The 19110-nt window shown below is 43.6% G+C and overlaps 1 protein-coding gene across 1 annotated transcript; it reads left to right on the forward strand.

Annotated features, from left to right (window-relative positions):
* Positions 1-2201: 2201 nt before the first annotated feature.
* LOC308475686 (uncharacterized protein) lies at positions 2202-18873 on the forward strand. Its single transcript, XM_081002837.1, has 10 exons — positions 2202-2916; positions 4191-4445; positions 6268-6380; positions 8311-8530; positions 9324-9461; positions 10423-10557; positions 11699-11779; positions 12599-12711; positions 13775-13973; positions 16619-18873. The coding sequence occupies exons 1-10, from the start codon at positions 2304-2306 to the stop codon at positions 16831-16833; spliced, it is 2082 nt and encodes a 693-aa protein (XP_080858963.1). The 5' UTR covers positions 2202-2303; the 3' UTR covers positions 16834-18873.
* Positions 18874-19110: the final 237 nt, after the last annotated feature.

Genomic DNA, 19110 nt, shown 5'->3' on the forward strand with positions numbered 1-19110 from the left:
GCAGCCAGAGCTCTGCAGCGCCAGCCACAAGCGTGGCTGGGGCCACCGGTTCCCCTGCTGCGTCCTTCTCCAGAAGCCCAAGTTCTCCACAGCTGGAGGGCTCCGCAACCTCTTCCCACGTGATGGCTAGTTCTTCCGGGACAGAAAGCGCAGCGGGTCCCAGCACCTCGGTCGGCTTATCAAGTACGGGAACAGGCAAGCTGGAAGTCTCCTCTTCTTCCACGACAGAGTCTGTCATATCATCTGGACCCTCCGGGAGCCCGGCATCCTCCAGCTCTGAAGCGCTACCTCAGGTGACCACCACGGAGCACGTTTCTTCAGAAACATCTCTCGGGATCTCAGGGACAAGTGTGTTCTCGGCCACAACCCACACTGCTGACAAGAGCTCCGCACCACCAGTGGCAACAGAGAGCCCGGCTACCAATTGGACGGCAGGCCCAGCATCCAGTGCCTCCATCATGGCTTCATCCAGCGCGTCTTCGGAAAGCCGGCAGACCTCTCCTAGCGGAGTGCGGGACACCTCCGTGGAATCCAGCTCAGCCGCCACAGCTCACCTCACCTCTCCACTAGCACCAACGGGGACGCCTGCTGCATCGTTGAGGAGCACCACTCCGAATGTATCCAGCCCGACTGAAGAGACAGCATCCTCGGAAGCTGCAAGCACCCTGGGCAGCCAGAGCTCTGCAGCGCCAGCCACAAGCGTGGCTGGGGCCACCGGTTCCCCTGCTGCGTCCTTCTCCAGAAGCCCAAGTTCTCCACAGCTGGAGGGCTCCGCAACCTCTTCCCACGTGATGGCTAGTTCTTCCGGGACAGAAAGCGCAGCGGGTCCCAGCACCTCGGTCGGCTTATCAAGTACGGGAAAAGGCAAGCTGGAAGTCTCCTCTTCTTCCACGACAGAGTCTGTCATATCATCTGGACCCTCCGGGAGCCCGGCATCCTCCAGCTCTGAAGTGCTACCTCAGGTGACCACCACGGAGCACGTTTCTTCAGAAACATCTCCCGGGATCTCAGGGACAAGTGTGTTCTCGGCCACAACCCACACTGCTGACAAGAGCTCCGCAGCACCAGTGGCAACAGAGAGCCCGGCTACCACTTGGACGGCAGGCCCAGCATCCAGTGCTTCCATCATGGCTTCATCCAGCGCGTCTTCGGAAAGCGGGCAGACCTCTCCCAGCAGAGTGCGGGACACCTCCGTGGAATCCAGCTCAGCCGCCACAGCTCACCTCACCTCTCCACTAGCACCAACGCCTGCTGCATCGTTGAGGAGCAGCACTCCGAATGCAGCCAGCCCAACTGAAGAGACAGCATCCTCGGAAGCTGCAAGCACCCTGGGCAGCCAGAGCTCTGCAGCGCCAGCCACAAGCGTGGCTGGGGCCACCGGTTCCCCTGCTGCGTCCTTCTCCAGAAGCCCAAGTTCTCCACAGCTGGAGGGCTCCGCAACCTCTTCCCACGTGATGGCTAGTTCTTCCGGGACAGAAAGCGCAGCGGGTCCCAGCACCTCGGTCGGCTTATCAAGTACGGGAACAGGCAAGCTGGAAGTCTCCTCTTCTTCCACGACAGAGTCTGTCATATCATCTGGACCCTCCGGGAGCACGGCATCCTCCAGTTCTGAAGCGCTACCTCAGGTGACCACCACGGAGCACGTTTCTTCAGAAACATCTCCCGGGATCTCAGGGACAAGTGTGTTCTCGGCTACAACCCACACTGCTGACAAGAGCTCCGCAGCACCAGTGGCAACAGAGAGCCCGGCTACCAATTGGACGGCAGGCCCAGCATCCAGTGCCTCCATCATGGCTTCATCCAGCGCATCTTCGGAAAGCGGGCATACCTCTCCTAGCGGAGTGCGGGACACCTCCGTGGAATCCAGCTCAGCCGCCACAGCTCACCTCACCTCTCCACTAGCACCAACGGGGACGCCTGCTGCATCATTGAGGAGCACCACTCCCAATGCAGCCAGCCCGACTGAAGAGACAACATCCTCGGAAGTTGCAAGCACCCTGGGCAGCCAGAGCTCTGCAGCGCCAGCCACAAGCGTGGCTGGGGCCACCGGTTCCCCTGCTGCGTCCTTCTCCAGAAGCCCAAGTTCTCCACAGCTGGAGGGCTCCGCAACCTCTTCCCACGTGATGGCTAGTTCTTCCGGGACAGAAAGCTCAGCGGGTCCCAGCACCTCAGTCGGCTTATCAAGTACGGGAACAGGCAAGCAGGAAGTCTCCTCTTCTTCCACGACAGAGTCTATCATATCATCTGGACCCTCTGGGAGCACGGCATCCTCCAGCTCTGAAGCGCTACCTCAGGTGACCACCATGGAGCACGTTTCTTCAGAAACATCTCCCGGGATCTCAGGGACAAGTGTGTTCTCGGCCACAACCCACACTGCTGACAAGAGCTCCGCAGCACCAGTGGCAACAGAGAGCCCGGCTACCACTTGGACGGCAGGCCCAGCATCCAGTGCCTCCATCATGGCTTCATCCAGCGCGTCTTCGGAAAGCGGGCAGACCTCTCCTAGCGGAGTGCGGGACACCTCCGTGGAATCCAGCTCAGCCGCCACAACTCACCTCACTTCTCCACTAGCACCAACGCCTGCTGCATCGTTGAGGATCACCACCCACACTGCTGACAACAGCTCCGCAGCACCAGGGGCAACAGGGAGCCCGGCTACCACTTGGCCCGGAGGCCCAGCATCCATTTCTTCTGTTATGGCTTCATCCAGCACATCTTTGGGAAGTGCACAGACCTCCTCTGCATCCTCTCCGCACACTATTAGTCATGATTCTCTCATAGAAAGTACAGTAGTTTCTAGAACCTTGGCCAGAACTTCTGTAAGTGACTTTTCAATGACAACCCATAAGCCAGAGGTTTTCTCTTCTGTGAAAACACCCCACCCAGTACCCTCTACTAAAATGCCTGAAGAATGCTGTGAGTGTAATTAGATTTCTTTATAATATTTGATGTTCTTTCTAACTGTGTATCAAATTTGCACTACCATTTTTTGTCTTTACAAATTATATTTTAATTTACAGTTCCCCTTAATTTCTTGTCTTTGCCCAATCAGAATATGTATTTAAAATTCCCCCCCCCCTTCATACATAGAAAGATCACTCTTGTTTTCTGCCCCCAGCCCTTATATGGGTCAGACTGCACCATCCTCAGGGAGGCTCAATTTCTTGCTCACTTTGTTTAATCTCTTAATTTGCATATGGTGTTGAATAGAAGATCCCTGGAGCACAATATTAAATTGGGTGAAGAATGCTTCCTGGTCGTGGAATGCTTACTTACTTTCATAGGTGGATGGTAGAAAAATAGTGAAGGAGGGAATGCAATGCAATGGAATGGAATAGTCTACATGGCTCTATTCCATACCATAATATTTTGTAGTAAGTCCCACCTGGTTATGCTATGCTATTTTGTTATTTTACATTGTGAGTGCCGTGTGATGTATTGAATAACTTCTATCCAAGAGGAGCAGTACATGTGGTCAACAGTGGGTTTGGCCGCCTGACAGTCCTAAACACACACACACACACCATAATTTTGCATGCCCTTATAAGAAAAGCCAGAAGCACACACACACATACATACATACATACATGCACACACAGACTCACTCAGGTGTGCACACATACATGGACACAAATGGCTTCTCTTTTCTCCAATCCATGAAAATCTGCTGAGGAGTGGGTTTATCAATCCCTCCCTGCTCCTCAGATAATTGATGTGATGTGTGAAGTTTCAGGGACATCTTTGCAAATCCATCATGGCATTGGCAGAGTGGGTTAAATCTCTACATTCACCTGAGCAGTATGTCATTTTGATTTTTACAGCAACAAAACCAGGGGTTTGGGGGGTGGGAGGGTTAGAAAAAGTTGTTTGAGGGCTTGATTATACCCTGTTGCTGCAAATTCCCCACCCTCTCATATACATACTGTGATATGGCGTCCCAGAATCTCTTTATATTCCTTATTTTTTTCCTTCTGGTTTATGTTGTTTTTGGAAGGTTTATTAAAGCTAGAATTTACCATTTATTCACTGAATTTACTTTTATGAAGTGGGAGTAAGAATTCAACCATAGCAGAAACTCAGCAACATAACATATTCTCCCCTCATCATATTTAACATTTTGTGAATATTTCCAGAGTTGTTGAAATGCACCTTTGACATCAGATGTGTATTTTTGTTTTTGTTTTGTTTAGCTGTAGATGCTTTCTACATTCAACTTGAAAAAGTAACCAGCCAAGTGATACAATTCCGTTGGTTTCTTCAGAGTGTGAGAAGGGACAGCCCTTATACCGTGTCTCTCATGGCAGATAACACAGTTATAAATAACACTGTCACAAATGACACCAGGATGGTATTTGGAAACCTTTCTCCAGGTGGTTTGTATACAGTAACTGTGGAGGTGTGGAGTTGCAGTAAGAAGTTCAGTTCCTCCGTGATGGTTCGGACAGGTATTATCTCAATCATCCATCTACACTTGTTTTATTGTAGTAATGCATACAGTACCAGACAGTATTCTGATAAATTTTGCTCAGCGCTAGCCTTCATTCAAACAGTGTCCCCAAAGGAAAACCCAATATATGAATAGGGAATTAATCTCCAGCCATTTGTGAATTTCCCTTTTCTGTCTCTTTGGTGCATTAGGTGGGTTAGCTCATGTAATGGGACAACCCAGGATTTCTCTCATTGCTCACCACTTTCTTCATGGGAATCCCTGACATCCCAATGTTGCACACAGCTTTGGCAAGAAGACGGAGTCTGGCGAGCAAGCTGATGGCTTGTTTGGCTGCTGTGTGAAGCAGTCCTATGCACATAAAGATGCATCATGAGGTGGACTCATAACTGGCCTTAGACTTTCCCCTGTGAGAAGGAATCTTGTGCATGTACATCAGAATTTTTAATTTTTTTATTTACATTTTTCCTCCAAGAAGTTTAGAGAGACATATAGGGTAGGGGTTTGGTCTCCCAGCTCCTAGTTCAACACTCTAAGCACTACGCCACCCTGGCTCTCACATTGGACTACTTCCTATAGCTTCCGAATGTATGGCCAACAGGGGGCTGGGGAGGATGGTCTGAAGTTTTCCATATAAGTTTTCTATTTGCAAAATCCTTGATATATGTGGATGTCCATGTACTTTTATCTTATGATGATGATTAGTAGTAGTAGTTTTATTATTATTATTAAAATTTTTATGCCACCCTTCATTCAAAGATCACAGGACAGTTCACAACATAAAAATACAAAACAAAAACATAAAATACCTAACAAAACAAAAACAATAGCCCTCTTCCACAATTATATCCCTGTAGTATGGGGATTCTCGAAGCTACAAACATGAGTCTGATCAAACTGCGGGAGGTAGTGGAAGATAGGAGTGCCTGGCGTGTTCTGGCCCATGGGGTCACGAAGAGTCGGACACGACTAAATGACTAAACAACAACAAAACAACAAGTATGGGGATTAACGACAGGACAACAAAAGAGGATTTTGCAAGCCTTCAGTCACCAAGAGACTCATACTTTGATCCTGGAAGGATAAACATAAGCCTATTATGAAATGCTCTGCAGAGCTTACCCCCCCCCCTTGCTATATTTGAATATGCTTCTTATCAACTCCATGTGAATATCTGGACATTTGGATGTCACACACTGATTTCTATGTTTAAATTAAGATGGATGCATTAATGGTTAATGTATTTTAATGTTGTTTCTTAATTAAATGTGTTATAAAAATCAGTTTAAAAAATCCAATGGAGTTTTATGGATAAGGCTTATTCCTAAGTAAGTGGAATAGGGCTGCAGCCTTAAGAAACTAATGTCCCAATACCTTCTGGGCAGACATTTGGCTTTCCTGGCATATGGAATCTTTTAAAAAGCTATTTTATATGCCATTTCTGTCCTTTTTGGTGCTTTTAATTTATTTGTATTTTCGTATTTTAATACCTGTTGTAAGCAGCCTTGAACATTTTGTTGGGAAGGTGGAATATGAATATTTTAAATAAGTAAGTAAACAGACAAATAATACATCCTATGCATGTTTATTTGGACATAAGTCCCACTATGTTCAATGGGATTTGCTCTCAAGTAAATGTGCATTTTCAGTCTAAATAAGAAAAGATCGTTTCATTTGTTTCACATTGTCCTTAAGGACCTCAAACTAATGAATATTAGTTTATCTATCTGGCACAGCAGCAGCAGCAACAACAGCATAAGTATTCTGTACTAAAAATGTTACCTATACTATTAACTAAATGGTTCTCTTATTCCTTATAGAAGCCACAGCCTATCGTGGGACAGCCAGGATTACAAATAAGAAGTACATACCTCAGTTCAGCAACAAATCAAGTACAGAGTTTCAGGAGCTTCAAAAAAATGTCACCGAAGAGGTATCATCTGCAGCATTTAAAAAAATGAAAAGTAATTAGTTAAAAGCACTGAGCATAACCCAAGACAAGCATTTTTAAGCCCCATTGATTTCAGTGAAACTGACTTAAAAATGAGCTTAATGGTTCTTTAGAATCTAGTGGGACTTAAAATGTTCACATTTGCCTCGACCAGGGTTTGTGCAGGCCAGATGGTGAATTTAGGCCCCATTTCAATAATTGTTACCAACAGGCAGGCCCCCTCAAAATTGCAGGCCCTCTGTTCTGGCCTGGGCTGGAGTATGCCCATATTTTCAGTGCTCTCTTACTGATCCTCAGCAGAGTAACGTTAAGTCCCCCTTTCCATGGCACAGTTATGACTATGTGCTTCCCTGAGTCAAAGACTGACGACAGATTGGGCAGACTTGATCCCTTTCAGCCATTTCCCACCACACCCTTGCAACTGCATGGAAGGCAAACTGGGCCCTGCCAACCTCGCCTCTTCACATGCAGAGTTGGGGTGAGCTTGCACATACTCAGCCGGCACCCCTTTACATAAGTTATCTCCAGCAGGGCTGGCAGGGACAACATTGACAGACATGGCTCCCCCCCCCCCCCATGATTACCATTTCATGGAAGAGAATGCTTGAAACAAGGTGCTACTTTCTGTCAGCTTCCCAACCTTCTGTCAATCACAATCCTGAGGTACTTCTAGCAGTGCAACAGACCCAGGGAATCGCCACACCCCTCTTAACTGGTTTGGCAGTCTTCTCTTTCTAGAAGATCTCTCCCCTCCTGACTGAAATGAGACCCAAACAGACTATCCTCACAGCTTCTCCCTCTCCTTGCTCAAACTCAGCCCTCCAGTTAACTCATGTCTGAATATTCTCACAAGACACTAAGCACTGTCTTTCTATCTTAAGCTCAGAGGCTCCCTTCTCTTGCTGTAGATAATTTCCTCAGAGTGGATGTTATACACACAGAACCAACTCTCCTCCCTCCCCTTCCTGTTCTCTCTATCACCACACTCTCTTAGAAACGGCTCTTTTTATTTTCCCTCCCAAAGTACTGTCTCCACCCACTTCTGGCTCGCTGTCTTGGTGGCCAATCAGAGAAAGGCTTCAGCACTCTGGTGGAGTTCTGGGGTACTGCATCACCAGTCTAGCTCAGCGGTCTGTCACAGCTGTCAATAATAGTTTGTGGCTTTTGGAGGTTGGCTTGGTTTTGTAATGTTATAATATTTGTTATTTATGGTTATTGTTTTCAATTTTTGGATGTGTAGTAAGTTACCTAGATGCCATTTGGTATTAGATGGCTAATAAAACAATTATTATTATTATTAGTAGTAGTAGTAGTAATAACAGCAACAACATAATGTCTAATCAGAAGTAAGGGCCAGGAAGCTTGATTTTATGTTTGCTGCCTGAGATAAGGAAGCCTCAGACAACAGGAAAGAAAAAGACGCTTGGGAGGAGTCTAGTGGGCTGTGAGAGATGTGGTGTGGGACTCAGGAGAACAAAAGTCAGCAGCATCCTTAGATTCAAGGATGTTGCACCAAGCTGGAGCATCCAGCAGAATCTGGATAATTTTTCAAAAAGTCAAAAAACAAGACAGAGTGGTAGGGAACTTGCAAATTTTAGGCCTGTGTTGAATTTTGGCCCTTCAGACAGTGTTCACATTCAGCCCCCATCACCCCTTACCATGGCCATGCCGTCTAGGGATGATGGAAATTGAAGTCCAACAAACTCCAGAGGCCCACCTATGCAATCCATTCTCTGTTGTGAGGCCAGAAAGAATGCTTTTATTTTCTGTTCTCTGGTACAAACCTGCCTAAGGCCAGACTTTTGGCTGTTGACAGTCTGAGATCCAACATTTATTGGAAGAAATGATAAACAAATTATTCTGAATATTATGCAAAACAAAGAAAATAATCTCAAACCTGCCACTTTTACAGATAATAAACAACTTGCCGCCTTCGTTGAGAGCATTAATAGATTCTGGGAAAATGCGTATAACCATAACTGAGATTACAAGCGGCAGTGTGATTGTGACCTTCATCATCGAGATGGTTCCAGATAGAAATATAGCACACAATGAGGTTGAAAGGGCTGTAATCGAAGCCTTAAACAAAAGCAGACATCTGGATGTAGACCTCACTCGGACTTCCATAGAAGGTATGGTCTTTCTATTATATGGTAGGAACATAGGAAGCTTCCTCGTATCAAGTCATAATATTGGTTCACCTTATTCTATAGTATCCATACTGACTGACAGGGGCTCTCTAGGGTTCAGACGGGAGCCTATTCCAGGGAGATGCCAGAGACTAAACCTGGGACTGTCTAAACGCAAACGTGTGTTGCCTATCCTCACTTAGCCATGGCTCTTCAGTCAGTTTATGTGTGATTCAGCCAGTGCAGATAGGCCAAGTCTGCATTGCCTTTCCTGGCCTGCTTCACAGTTAGTCTGTGCTCATACAGTGGACAAGACATGCTTATTTGAACATTTATATCCTGACTTTTTAAGCAAATAAAACATCCTATGTGTTTAACAACAGTGAAAAAATAGTGATAAAATCATGATGCTATCCCAGAGTGTTTCCCAGAAGCAACTGTTAAGTGGGGCTGGGGAACCTGTGGTCCTGCAGATCCTCCTAGACACTAGCTCCCATCAGCCCTAGCAAGTGACAGGCATTAAAAGATCCATTTGGTGGCATAGTTCTGTGCATAGCTGTTAACTTTTCCCTTTTCTTGCGAGGAATCCTATTCGGAATAAGCGAATTTCCCTTAAAAAAAAGGAAATCGTTGACAGCTATGGTTCTGTGTGTGTAAATAAATTATGGATTATATTGTATGCCAATGAAAGTGCTTTCTCTTTAAAAATGACAGCATGCATATAAGCACTTGTGGTGCCTTTTATTTTGACCTTCGTGCATTAATTTTGTTGCTCTTTTATTGAAATTTGTCATAGTAATCCCTGCCTGTCAGCCAGACAACAATGGCTGTTCTGAATTTGCCTACTGCATCCCCCAAAGCACAAATTATTCATGTGAATGTAAGCCGGGATTTTTGGATCTGAGTCCCCAGGTGCCAGGAAGACAATGTGAAGGTAAGAACGGGGGTTTCTTCAGAGGGTCTGCTTATTCAGCATTCATCCTGATTTGCTTGCCCAAAGATTACACAATGGCCAGGCTATATCCAGTCTATACTGCATGAGGATTCATTCTGATTTGCTTATGGCACAGCTGTATGCTAATGAACATTCATCCTAATTTGTTTGCAGGGTGTTTATGTGTCCCCCATTCAACCTTCATTCACCCCATACTTTTCAATGCATCTCCCTGTCACTTTCCAAACTGGAAAAAGTCCAGATTTTTTTTTTAAAGTGGATTCGTTGCCCTAGGGGTACAGAGTGCTTTAATTCATTTTAAATGCATATACCTATGAATCCCTCCTACAAAATTCTGGCTGTCTGGAGGTGTTTTTAAAAAAATAAATGACAAAGAGGGAAGAAAGTGATGCTGATCTGCCCTGATTCAATAGTAAAGAGATGAGAGAAGTGCAATTTTAGTGCTGCTGGGCTGAAGATGGGACTAAAGTTTGTCTAGCTTCCAGTTTTATTGTGGGCTGGTAGGCTCACTGGGCTGTAAAACTGTATCTGCGGATAGTCTGCATGTGTGGAAACTATACAGATTTCAGTGAGAATTGCCTCTAAATACCAATACACCATCCTGTGTTTTAATCTGTAAAAGCGCTAATTCCCAACCCACTTGTTCTGCAGACATACTTCTTATTTCAAGAGAGCTTTCCCAAAAACAAGTGCTTTGAGGGTCTCCAGTGAAGAGGAAACTGAAGTCTCACTGTGTCCCAACTGCAGAGGGAAAGGTGTCTTTCACAGTCAGGCCCATCTAAAGATAGGGAAGGGTTGCAAGAGTTTTGAAAGTTTCCCCTGGAGGATTACAACTACTCTTCCACATGTATAGAACATGAAATTCCTTATTTGCTTCAGTACTAGAATTTATTACTATAGCAGAATATTGCAATTGTTTCTTACCCCATCCCTCTTCCAGATATAAATGAATGCGAGGGAAATAACGCCTGTTCCAAGTTGGCTGTGTGTGAGAACACTATTGGCAGCTATAAATGTCAATGTTATCCAGGCATAATGGATCTGAATACAAGTAATCCTGGAACAGAGTGTCAAGGTTAGTGAATATGACCTTCCCATGATATGATAATTAAAATTATAAAGCTGTATGGCTAATTAAATGATTAAGGTTTAAGCTTCACTGCTTCGTTATGGGATGCACATGTGCACATCTCACTGCTGTCAGGACTCCTTTTTCAAAAGCCCTTCTATTCCTGATTTTAGCACAATGCAGGCTAAATTTCTCCAGCTGCAGTGGTTCATTCAAGGTGCATTAGAGTTATATGAAGTGTAATGGAGCACACGGTGAGTTTGTTCTGCAACAGTTTCAGTAGGTAGAGCCATGACTTTATTTAAAGCTAGTTCAAGGAAGGTCTGTTTGATAGAAAAAGCACTCCTGGTATTGACTTTCATAATGCCAGATAAATGATAGGAGGTACTTCCGAAAACATACTGTACTCCCTTGCAAATTTGATCCGGATTCTAGCACTGCTTCTGAATCACTAGCACTACTTGCATTTTCCTGAGTTGGTGCCAAGAGGCCAAAGCCCCCACTTCACATGTTGCTCAGGCAAAAGGGGTTTCCTGGGTTGAAGTGGCTGGGGGACCATGCTGCTGCCCCTACCCCATTTGTCCTCTGAATCTGGATGTCTCAACAGGGAAACCTATGCATGTAAAGGTTGACAAGTTTAGGCTTTTCTTCTGCAGATGTCCTCACTTAATGTGTGGACATTGGCGTAGGGCAGCTATACAATGCCAGAGGGAGGGCAATCCTTGGTGTCTCTTCAATTAGTAGAGCCGATTTTGCATGAGTACTATGTGAGGGTGGCTATATAGGATTTGTTACGCCAGTACAAACTACTGTCAATGTGGGTTTGGGCTAGTGTGCTAAAAGCATATTCCTGTGAGCAGTGTTGCTTAGGGCAATTGCACATGGATTTTCAGTGACCGCCATGTGTCACATGTACATACACATCATCTCTAAATTGCTATTTCCAAAAATGGGTGTATTTGGGACTGGAATTAAGATATGCAACAAACCTTTTGGTATTATTCTTTGAAATCAGGCAGGGAGTACAACTTTCATAAGCTGCATTTCATATTTTGAAGTTTATATTTCAGTTACATAAATGGCAGTTCAGCAAGAGGAGGAATATTATCTTTTACATGATTAATTTGGTTTTGTGCTTCTTTTATAGACCCCATCTTGTGTCTGAACACGCCTGATATTTGCTTGCAATCTACTGCATGTCTTTCCTTACGACATGACATCTGTTCAAGTATGTTGTAAATATGTATTATGATTTTTTTTTTAGCCACTGTAAGATTAAACGTAATGAAATATGGAAAACTTAACAAAAATTATATTTAAAAAAAGATTAGATTGCTTAAATACATAACTACAAATGACGTTTTGTAGAGCAGGACTGGGAAACCTGTGAACTTCTAGGTGCCATTGGACACCAACTCCCATCAGCCCCAGCCAGCATGGCCAATGGCCAGGGAGCCTGGCAGCTATAGACCAACATCCTTTGGAGGGTTATGGGTTCACCATCCCTCCTGAATAAGTTGGGTGCTCTTCTGACAGTATTACAATGAATTTTTTTCTTAGCAAGTGTTAAGACCATATTTCTTTGAGCACATCAACATTTTTTAGCACATGAGCAAAAATAAAATGTTTATTTATGATTGTTAAGCATATAAACAAACAGCTCACTTTTCAGTCCTTTTAGCTGGTTCGCAATGACCATTAAAAATAAGCTAATAAAAGCATAAGAATGTATTTTGGAGTTGCATATCCAGTCGTAATATATCTAGACTGGAAGGCTGTTCACGCTGACCTAATAAGCAAGTAACACTAAGTCAAGCCATAGCTTAGTGTCAGTATTGAGGGGTTCTCATAGAGATGATTGTAGCTGCTGCACTCCCCTGAACCTGCTGATTCTGCCCCAACACAGTTTGGCATAGAGTTACATCCAAACCTGGGGTTGTGGTTTGTCTTGTTCCAGACAGGCAGGAGCTGTAACCAATGAAATATGGAAAACGAATTCTGAGATGGAACTGATTGAGGTGTTAATTATGTTGCATTCCTTTTTCAGGCAAACAAGCATTTGCTTGCAGAATTTTATTCAAAAACCAGAGTTTCACACCTGACCTTTATAATCCAGAAAGTGAGATCTATAAGAATATGTCAAACAAAATCAGAACAACTGTGAGTTCTTTAACATTATCCCTTGTTGCAGTCATTATCTTTTGAAGAAGCATTCTCAACACAATGTGCAAATCTATTTCAAACTAGTATACACAACAGCAGCAATAGAATGTGCACCCCTATCTGAGAGTATCAGATTGGGAATATTTAAAATCATACCCTAAAAGCATAACAAACAACATGCTGCAATATTTAGAACCTTTGGGGATCAGTAAAAAGCACCATGGAATAAAAGTCTCAAACTAGAAAAGCCATAGTAATAATAAAAAAATGGGTGTCTATGCCTTTATGCTTCTTTCCCAAGGGTACCCAACCCAAAACCAGCAACATACCCTAATATTTCCAGTCCAGATAGCAAATCCTTATACTTCCACACATGTTGTGTGTCTTTCATCAGTGCTGACCTATCCCACAGGACAGTGGTAACTGGGGCTCACTGAGTTCTGTGAACTGGGGTGGGATGGGGGGGCATGAGCAGAATGTGACAGGAGTCCAGCAGGAGACCTGGAACCAACAGCAGGAGTGGAATTCTTGGATCTCTATGGGAAGAAGCCTAGAACAAGGTCAGCTTTTAGACTGCTAGATGATTTGCAGTCTGACTCCCAATTGTTTCATCATAGTAATAACAAAAAGGCCCTGCCACTCCACAAACAATTAGGCTATTAGAAACTCTGTTCAGTAGTAACCCAATATAAATTTGTTCTTGTATATGTAGATAATATATACCTGCATATATACATATATGCAGGAGTGCAATAGGAAATTGACTACAGTCCCTGAGCCACCATTTCCCATCTGACTTTGGTTAGCAGACCTTGGTACAGTACGGCAAAGAACTGCTGTCACATATGAGCTCTTACATATGAAACTTTAGGCTATTTATTACACAACATTTTGGAAATGTTAAATACATTTTGTTTAGACCAATCTCATGATCTCTTTTATTTGTTCTTTTAAAAGAAGTCCGGTAAAAGTGAAAAGAGTTAAAGTTTGGGGGAATGGTGATGGTGTCTTGCCCGTTTCTTACGTATTGACAGTTTGGAATAAATATAAATGTTTTCAGGTTTCTAAAGGAATGATAATGAAGCTTGGAGATGACAACTTTAATATCGAAATGGTGGGATACCAAGCTGGAAGTGTGGATGCATATTTTGCATTTCTCCTGCAAGGACAAAAGTGGATTGGAACAAAAAATTTCACGGACTATTTAACAGAAGTAGTAACAAAAATGCTTGATAACAAGACTGCTGTAACAGTAACAGGTAATCTTGTTGTTCATGGCACTACAAATATCTCTTGATCTAGTCAAAAATTGTCCACCATGACAAGTTCCATCATGACTTTCTTCCCAAAGGAATGGAAGTTGAATTCCCAGATCAGAGGATGTATTCCCTTGGAGGCCTCCTTCAGATTAGTTCAGCAGGAAGGAGGGAAAGCTTTTGGTGTTTAAAAGATTATTTGGGAAGCGTGACTGAGGCTTGGAGGACACATACCACAAAACATATCTTATCGGGGGCTAGTTTGCCCTATACTTTCAGTGGTGAAGGGGCAATCCCTCCCTCACCCAAGGATCCTTTAAGTGGTGAAGAGGGAGCCCATCTCACCACAGAAAGAAACCTTTGTATCCTTTCATGGGTGTCCTCCAAAGTCAATTCCACCCAAGCTTTCCACAGCAGAGGGGGAGTCCTCCTTGCCATGGAGTGAATCTTCAGTGGGGCTGTAACCAGAACTGGAAGACACACTCCATTGTGTCCTCAGAACCTAGTTCCTCTCCATCCTTTTCGTACAAAGGGGAATCCACCCTTTGTTTCCAAATGGATTGTTTGTGGTGTGGCTATGTTAAGAAACCAAACTTCGAGGATGCACCCACAGGGCATAGGTCCCTTTTCCTTGTAGGCTCCAAACAGGGCATAAATAAATGCCTCTTAAACCCTAACTAAAGGGAAGATCCTAAAACTGCCCAGCTCCTGTTGGCCAACAGGTTATACGTGCAAATATTTGCTGGCAACCTGAGAGGGGCATACAGGAAGCACAGCTGTCATCCTCAACTTGTTTGGGGAGTATTTGAGGAAAAGTGTAATGTTGCTTCATTCTCAGGTTGCCTGCATACATCACTCCTGCTTTACCAACAGAAGGAGTGGTCTTTGCATTGTTTGATAGTACACAAACTGCTGTTTCTAAGAAGCATAGGGAAATCCAGGGACTGTAGCTTTCCATGGCTACTTGGATTTTAGTCCATCATTCTCATATGTACTTGCATTCTTTCTCTATTAGCAGTGAGTCCAGTCATGTGAAGGATCCATCCTTTGTTCAGGGAGATTAGGCAAGAAATAATATCCCATTTTTTTGTACTGCTTCAAATGTCTGGGCATTGTCTTGCTTGCATATTCAAAATCACAAGGTATGCAGGAAGTGGGTTTCCCTCCCCCTTTGGGTAGGATGTCCAGTGGATGCCAAAGTAAATGTTCAGACCTTTTGAAACCTCAGTACATAAGGCAGATTCAGACTTGCACAGGTGTTTACCTAGATAACAGACCGATGACGTTAGAATTCCTCATGCAAAACCAGCTTTGGCCATTTGCCACATTATGCTGTGCATGTAATTAACAAATGTAGTCCTTCTTTTTCTGTGCTAAATAGGAGGTGAATGGGAGGGAAGAAAATCCCAAGTGGGGGATTTTAACCTTTTGATCCTACTGCAATCCTGATCCAGATCAGGCCATCCTATCTGGGCAAACAGTAGGTGCAGGAATGGGGCAGAGATCTAGATCAGGACTGTAGCAAGAGCAGTCACCTACTGTTTAGCAACGAAAATACAGTGGTACCTCAGGTTACATATGCTTCAGGTTACATACGCTTCAGGTTACAGACTCCGCTAACCCAGAAATAGTGCTTCAGGTTAAAAACTTTGCTTCAGGATGAGAACAGAAATCGTGTAGCGGCAGCGCAGCGGCAGCAGGAGGCCCCATTAGCTAAAGTGGTGCTTCAGGTTAAGAACAGTTTCAGGTTAAGAAAGGACCTCCGGAACAAATTAAGTACTTAACCCGAGGTACCACTGTACTGGCAACAGTGGATAATTGCATGCTCACTGTAAAATGAAGGACGTGCTGGCGGGGAGGGCCAGTGTGTCAGTTGCACTGGCAAATGTAATGCAAAACAACCCAAACCTCCCTCCTCACCATCCCAGGTCATGGCAGCAGTGCTATTTGCTGGGGCCGGGGGCAGGTCTGCGGTGGCACCACCCACTCCTGGTCACATGTAGCTTAGTTTGGCTGTTTCGTGGCAAATTAATTTCCAGAGACTTCGCCAGCTCTGTAGTTTTTCAAGAATCCACCAACTTAGAAAAACCTTCCCCAAACATAGGGCCTAAACGTTGTGCTATCTTTTCCATATTCATTGTAGCACATTCAGTCTGATTGAAAGCTGATTACTCTTGTGTATAAGTATTTAAAAATATCTGCCTGCAGGCCTAATAAAATAAAGTAACACTTGAGGTGTCACAAGTAAAAAGTTAGTATTAACAATGTCTAGTGCTCCCTGAGAAAATTTCCTATGATGCTGTGGAAAAAATAGTATCCAGTGACTTGTGCGAATTTGGGCCAGCCCTACCATGAAGTAATGTGAGGCAGCCACCTATGACAGCTGACTTTCATGAAAGAGCAGCCAACTGTTATTTATTTATTATTGCTTCAAGGGAGAGGCACATGTAGGATTGAATGCCTCAAGTACCAGAAGGACTTGACTGCCTTAGATTCCGTACACCTTGACTTTTTGGTGGTGGGGCACCGTTTACTGTTTGGCCTCAGGCAGCAAAATGTCTTGGACCCACTCTGCTAGTTTCAGCACTTTTTAAAGGTTGCAGTACTTTAAGCTAAGCTAATTTTTTGTTTCCACAATATACTTTCAGCAATTGCCACATCCCAGCAAGTGGAAGATCTGAAGCCAACGAAAGACAATACAGCCTGGAAAACAGGAGTCATTGTCCTTGCAGTGCTCTTTAGCATTGCGTTGATATCTATTGTGGTGATGGTCACAGTATGGCTTTATATGAAGAAAAAAATGGGCAAATATATTATCGAACCTCAAGGACCCATGGGAAAGTTTGCCTTTCAGAATTTGTGAATGTCTCAGTTGCCTCCCAACTGTGGCATATTTTAACTCTGAAGTTTGCATAGTTATTAGAAAACAGACTAACCAGAACAGAAGATGAATGCCAGTAGAATCTGTAGGTTATTTACATAAGTCTGAGTAGAACTTAGAACTGATGTGACTCAGTGGAATTCCCCTGTTTGTTCGAGGGAATAGGGCAAGACCTGAAGAAACAGAACTCAGCGCTGCATCAAAGGGACACTTCATCAGGACTAGAAATCTCACAGGGGACTTCAAGATAAAAGATATTGGATATTTTCAAGCATTTCACATTTTCAGACTCGGCTTGCTTTTGCATGCAAGGGAATCTTCGAGAAATGGTTTTGGACTCCAGACAGGCCAGAATGCCTTTCAGTGTTTACATTGAAAAACTTGCCATGTACTTTCATTTCTTCTTTCTAGTTCTGCAAAGCAGGAGCAATTCTATTGTGACATGTTGGTGCAAAACCTTGCCATTGTAAACCAAGCTTTAAGCATAAGGGAAAGTACTAGACCAATGAGAAGGGCTTTCGATTCATGTTCTATAGGGCTATGCTGTGATTGCTTCTGTGAAAAATCTATGGACCCACACCCCATATTTGATGGAAAATCATGCCATCCTTATGTTCAGCAGTGGGCTGCATGCATACCTTGCATGTGAATGTTTTTCCAGACTGTCACTATTTTCAGGTGGCATTCAGTCACACACTGGAAAATTTGGATTGCAAATTATAATTGATTGGGATACCTTGCCCAACAAACTTGCTTCCCCCAAAGACCGGAAAGTGACAGGAAAATGCACTGGGAACACTTGCTTTGATGCAGTGTCATGTAGCCCACTGGTCAGGACCCACTCATGAGGCGTGGCCTGATCGAAGGTGGGTTGCAAGAGGAGCACTACCACCGTGCAAATATATGGCAAAAGATTAAGAAATAGGTCTGTAGATGCATGTTGGGGTTAAAAGTGAAAGGTTGAAAATAGCCAACTCAAACAAATCAGAATTAATGCTCCTTAAATAGCTGATATAACCTAGCCTCCCCTGAAAATAATCAGGATGAATGCTTAATAAACATGTTCCCTGGAAGTGCCACCCGATTCCCTTCTAGGACGGTTGGTGAATACTGTCAGCTTGGGCACGATTGACCAGATGGAAGGGTATGGCTGGGCTCACCCACTGTGTGAGAGAGAATGTGCCAACTTTGTTCCCCTACCTGCAAAACCAGGCAGTCAGAGTGGACAGCTCCAGCTAGCAGCTTGGTGAGTTCCTGCATGGCTCCAGCCCAGCAGAAGGGCACTGCGAGTCATGGATGTGGGCATTCCCATCTCATACGGCATCCTTTGTCATGCATGAACCCCAATCAGGAATAAATTGCCAGTATCTCCATGGAAGCTAATGGAACTTGAAAATAGGTAAGCAATAGTCCCGATATTCAAATAAACTTAATTAGTCCACAATAAATGGAATTAGCACGGGCAAACGGGCAATATTAATATGCTTGCATTATTTTTAGGCAGTGCGCAAGCTGTGAAAGATACATTTTTAATCATTTGAACTTTTGAACATGGTTAAATTAGCTCAGCGAACACAGACTTAATTATTGCGCACTGCATATGAAGATTAATAGTAATTTATATGGAGGCTGCTTTTTAATGGGATTTGAAAACAGATTGAAGTAAAATAAGCAATGTGCTGCTATATATGCTGCATCAGACTTGAATTTGTATAATAATATTTATTTTGAGCCTACCTGAGACGCATTTCTTTTACATGTTTCTCCAAATAATAAAAAAAAAAGTTTAGTAAATATAGACTTGCTTGAAACCTGCGTATTGCAGATGGAGATTAAAATGTAATGTTAATAGTAATGTTGCTTGTTAAGTGTTCTTTGAAACCAGATTGAGGTTAAATTCAGCAAAATACCCTATTTTATAATATACCAAACTTGAATTTGTATAATAATATTTATTTTAAGGCTGCTAGAGACATTTCTTTTCATGAAACTGTGGCAAATAAATATATTATTTTTACTATAGTGTTTAGTCGGGACTTAATTTTTGACTGTGTAAATGTACATACAAAGACCCATGGTTTTACTATCCTACCTCTATGCCTCGTTGGCATAATACTATCCTATGGCAGCCTCGTTCCTTTTATGAGGTTCTTTTTTTAAGTAGGAACTCGGGGAAACTGAATTCCCTTACCTCTTTTAAATTAAATAATTGGGGGGTTTTTTGTCTGGTAATGAACAAAGTTGTGGCCATTTCTAATC

This window comes from Podarcis pityusensis, assembly GCF_964106645.2.
Source record: "Podarcis pityusensis genome assembly, chromosome: 4".
Taxonomy (NCBI): domain Eukaryota; kingdom Metazoa; phylum Chordata; class Lepidosauria; order Squamata; family Lacertidae; genus Podarcis; species Podarcis pityusensis.